The 5,151-nt window shown below is 45.0% G+C and overlaps 1 protein-coding gene across 1 annotated transcript in view; it reads right to left on the bottom strand.

Moving 5' to 3' along the window:
• Positions 1-5,151, bottom strand: part of Usp39 (ubiquitin specific peptidase 39) — a 40,037-nt gene that overhangs the window by 25,516 nt on the left and 9,370 nt on the right. The window contains exons 6-7 of the mRNA XM_008840290.2: positions 3,803-4,028; positions 466-543 (exon numbers count right to left, since the gene is read on the bottom strand). Coding sequence (XP_008838512.1) covers positions 466-543; positions 3,803-4,028 — 304 coding nt within the window. The remainder of the gene's footprint in view (positions 1-465; positions 544-3,802; positions 4,029-5,151) is intronic.

The raw sequence follows: 5,151 nt of genomic DNA, 5'->3' as shown, positions 1-5,151 counted from the left end.
CTGCATGCCACCCCTTCCCGGCGAGGTCCCCCTACAGGCGATGTCATCCCTCCCCTGGGGATGTCCCCGCACTCACTCTGCAGACCGCGGGCGGCGGACACCGAGAGCGCCAGTAGAGCGAGCGTGAAGCCCCGGGTCCGGCTCCTCCCGCCGCTCCTCCCGCCGCGCTGCGGCTTCATGAGCCGCCCTGGGCTGCACCCCGCCCGGCCTGGGAGAGCTCGTCCACGGCCCCGCCGCCTCCAGGCCTCCGCTTCTGCAGCGCCGGAGGCCGACGGTTGTACTCTGGTTGAACCAGTTCCTGGGAGAGAGGGAAAAAAAAAAAAAGGGTGTGTGTGTGGGGGGGGAGATAATAGATACTGACTCCCTGCCTCAAAAAAGATAAACAATTAAGAATGAAAGGGAAGTCATAAAGGTTTTTTTAGAGAACAAAGAAAACAGCTCTTTTGTCACAGCAACATGACTTACTCTTCTTCTTCTTCTTCGTACCACCCAGAGCTGAGTGCAGAGCATTCAGAAACCAAGACAGAAAGTCGACTCCATCCCCTGGAAAAAAGGAAAAGCAGACACACCGAAGCTCAAAGGCAGGAAAGGAACCCGAACTACACACTGGCTGGTCCCATCAAGACAGACCTCGCTCTCCCTCTCTCTAGCCACACACCCCATCCCCTATGCACCCATCTCTAACCTGACCACAAACACCTGCATTCCTCAGGGTCAAACTCTCACTCTTCAGCCTCTACTCTCTCTCTAGGCACTCTGATTCATGGCTGGACCTTCAATTGTCATTTCTGTCCCACACTGTATCTTGTCACCCAGTGATAACAATGAATGGTGACCTTACAACATCAACTTCTCCAGAGTAAGCTCTGACTTCCTCTCTTCCTTATTCTTACATTCTCCAGGCTTGGCATGGTGGCACACGCCTTTAATCCTGGCACTCAGGAGGCAGAGACAGGAGGATCTCTGAGAGTTCACGGCCAGCCAGGCAAGCTGGGGAGACCCTGTCTCAAAACATAAACAAAAACAAAACAAAACAAAACAAAACAAAACAAAAAGCAAAGACATTCTTCAGGATGGTGACATCTCTTAGTGCTGGTACTAAAAAGACATCTACACATCTACAGCAAGGGATTCCAGGAGCAAGAGCATTCCTGACCTCTAAGAAAAGCGCCTTATGGAAACCATCAATCAAGTATTTCTGGGATAATGGCCACTCCTTTACCAAACATGATCTGCCTCCATTTATCTCCTTTCTGCTTACCTAATAGCTAAAACTTATTAAGACTGGATATACAAGTTCATTTCCCTAATTCAAAGGCCTGACAATTCCACAGAATAACTTCTTTTTCCCCACTCCTGCACACACAATGCTCTATTTAACAAAAGTGACCAGACTAAGAACTTATCCTATATACATCTATATACAAGCCAGGTCTCAGACACTGAAGAAACTGTGCTTAACTGACAACATAAACTGGCTATGGTAGAAGAAATTGGGTAAGTTTATTTTTTGGTAAAAAATTTTTTGACTGCTCTCTAACCAATCACGTTTAAACTTTGCAAAGCTGTCAAAATCTGAGGGTCCCAATAACCACTTTCAGGCCAGAAGTCTCTGTGGCGCACTGGAAACGCTAACTGACACATCCACCCACCCATGACAGACTCCCAGGACCAACACTGGGTGGCTCACAACCACCTGTAACTCCAGCTTCAGGGGATCTGATGCCCTTTTTTGGCCTCTGCAGGCATCCTCACTCATGTGCACATACTCACAAACAGATACATAATTTAAAATAAAATTAATCTCTTAAAAAAAAAATCTGTGGCTCGGCATGGTGGGGCATGCCTTTAATCCCAGCACTTGGGGGTCCAGCCTGGTCTACAGGAGAGTTCCAGGCTAGTTGAGGCTACAGGAAGACCCTGTCTCAAAAATAGATAAATAAATGAGCAAACAAATAAATGCCTGAGGCCTAACAGAGTTGGTCCAGGCATAAAAATGACTTTATAAGAAAAGCATATCCTGGGGCTGGAGAGATGGCTCAGTGGTTAACAGCACTGACTGCTCTTGCAGAGGACCTGGGTTCGATTCCCAGCACCCACATGGCGGCTACGAAGTCTCCTTAACTCCAGTTCCAGGGGAATCTAAAGCCCTTTTCTGACCTCTGCAGCACTGCATGACACGGGTGTACTCACATACATGCAGGCAATACACTCATACACATAAAATAAAAATAATAAAGTATTTTTAAAAAAAGAAGAGCATATCCTAGGCATCCTAGATGCTAGAATTAGATGGTCCTATCTAGCTATCCCCTGTTCAGAAGAGTAAGATGTTACAGGCCATGTTGCAAACTAAGAAACACCGTGTGCAAAAGCCAGGTGTGATGGCACACACCATAATCCCAGCAGTGCCTGGAGGCAGAGGCGGGCAGATCTCTATGAGGCCAGCCTTGCGTCTACATAGTGAGTTCCAGGCCAATCAGGGCTAGAAAGTGAAACCATATCTTTAAAAAAAATTAAAAACTAAAAAAAAAAATTAAGCAAAACAAACCAAACAAAAAGCTCCACCTTGTTCAAATAGCTTAGTAACTTCTGCTCATTTGGGAGTAATTCATGGGATTCCGATCAATACACACTGTCTATTCCCAAGTGTATCTTAGTTTCTATTATCCTAAAACCCTACAACAAAAGGGTCTTAATCTTTACTTATCTTACTGTCCCTTAGTTCTCCATTTCTTAAGTACCTGAGACACTTAAAAGCTAAGCTGCTCCTCAATTAGAATAAAGGACTTTTTGTTTTGTTTCCAGATTTTTGAGACAGGGCCTCTTGTAACTGAGGATGATTTTGAACTCCTGCTCCTCCTGCCTCCCACTCCCAGGTAGAGGGTTTAAGCATGCACCAGGCCGAGCTCAGAATATTGCTGAAACCTAGCTCTGACACTTTTGTTTGCAAGCTTTCACTGATTCTCATCCTTAAGATATAACCAAGCTCCTTATGACGACATATAAACTGGAAAATCTAGTCCCTCCTGCTCAGCCTTCACCTTGGTTCTCCTAACTCTGGAATCCAAGGTGCAGCTACTTACTGTCTCTGTGCCAAACACCTCTGTGCAACCCAAACTATAGACTGTACCTCTGTGCCTGTCTAACTGGCACGCCCATAACCAACTTGACTCTTCTACTTAAAACTCAAGGTCTCCTTTCCATTTCCCAACTAGGGGTCTTGGCTCCATACTCCCACCAATTGCAGACTCTGCTTTCTCTAATCAGAGTCAACCCTCTCTGATAACCTTCCCTGAAGCTTGGGATCTCCTAGAAAAAAATGATGTTTCTCACACCTAGCAAACAAGAATGTATGTTGAACAAATGATGTGGATACCACGTGAGATTCAGCTACCAAGACTGTGACCACTTCACTCAGTGGTAATGCCAACTGGGCTCAAAGAGATGAGAATCAGCAAACGGTTCACCTGAGTACCCTAGTGTGAGACATGAACATAAGCAGCACAGGTAGCAGTTGCTTGGTAATGACAGGGGCTTGCCCAGATTCCTGGTTTTCCCACAAAATATATAGTTACTTTGCCAAATAAGACAGACTTTGTATACAGCTGGAATCTCGTGGGTCTCCACACAGGGCCTGCAGATCCTGATCGAAGAGTGAGGAACCAAATGAATGGTGAGGAACCCATTGAATGGTCCCTTCCGGTTACTATCCAGAGTCTATGCAAAGTGGAAATACAATTGTTCATCAGACTTCTTTTGTTGCCCTCAAGCCAAGAGACACAGATGACTTGTCCCTTACCTTGTTTAGTGATCTGAAAAGTCTTCTTGCTGCAAAGGACAACAGCCTGAAGCATCTCATGAGGAGAAACGTGTGCCTTGAAATTTCGGGGGTTCCAGAGCTTTCTCATCAGTTCTCCAAAACGCTGGACCAACAAGAACATGATATCCCCTGGAGGACGTTTGATATTCTTATAATTGTCTTCTTCCAAGAAATAGTTCCGGAGAGGAGGAACATTAGACAGAGCCTGGAAATCAAGCATTCCAGTTAATCTACAGCCCCTATGCAGTACCCCTGGGGCCAAGATCTTCTAGCTAGACTCAGATAAAACCTTAACAGGCCTACAAGGGCCCTAAAGAATCCAAAGGAAACAGATCCTCAAGAGAATCTTGCCCAGAGCACACACTGAAGAAATGCCCTTAACTGAATTACACAAAGTACAGTTCTGCAAACAATTAAAGGATGCCCACATCACAAAGCACTTTAAAAGCCAGAGTGGTAATTCAAGTCTATAAACCCAGCACTTGGGAGGCTAAAGCAGGAGGACTGCCCCAAGTTTGAAGTCAGCCTGGGCTACATAGAAGTGAGTCAGGCCAGCCTGAGCTACAGAGCAAGGCAATATCTAAAAAACAAAATACAAAACAATCAAAAAAGCACATTAAAAAAAGTTTTCAGGACTAGAGAGATGGCTCAGCAGTTAAGAGAGCATACTGCTCTTATAGAGGGGTGCTGTTCAGTTCCCAGAACTCATGTTAGGCAACTCAGAATCATCTATAATTCTAGCTCCAGAAGAAGATGCAATGCCCTCCCCTGGACTCCATGGGAACCTACACTAACACTTGCACACATACACACACAAATTAAAAATAAAAATGAATCTTTTTAAGCCAGGCGTGGTGGCACATGCCTTTAATCTCAGGACTCGGGAGCCAGAGGTAGGCATAGCTCTGTGAGTTCAAGGCCAGTCTGGTCTATATAGTGAGTTCCAGGCCAGCTAGGGCTACAAAGAGATCCTGTCTCAAAAAGACCGAAAAAAAAAAAAAAAAAAATTAAATCCTTACCCATTAATCAATTTACTTAATACTTTCCTTTTTCATTTTAATTATGCCTGCAATATTAAAATGCACAAGTGCAGCACTTGGGAGGCAGAGGTAGGCAGATCTCTGAGAGTTCAAGGCCAGCCTGGTCTACACAGCAAGTTCCAGGCCAGCTGGGACTACAGGGAGACCCTGTCTCAAAAAGACCAAAAATAAATAAATAAATAAATAAATAAAATGCACAAGTGACTAAAGGCTAGAAATCTAAAGTTTCTTCTTTTTTTATCTCCTGTACTGTGGCCTGAACCCAGACACAAACTTCACCTCTGAACG

This window comes from Nannospalax galili, unplaced genomic scaffold (assembly GCF_000622305.1).
Source record: "Nannospalax galili isolate Female #2095 unplaced genomic scaffold, S.galili_v1.0 scaffold279, whole genome shotgun sequence".
Taxonomy (NCBI): Eukaryota; Metazoa; Chordata; class Mammalia; order Rodentia; family Spalacidae; genus Nannospalax; species Nannospalax galili.
This window is presented reverse-complemented; position numbering and strand designations above follow the sequence as displayed.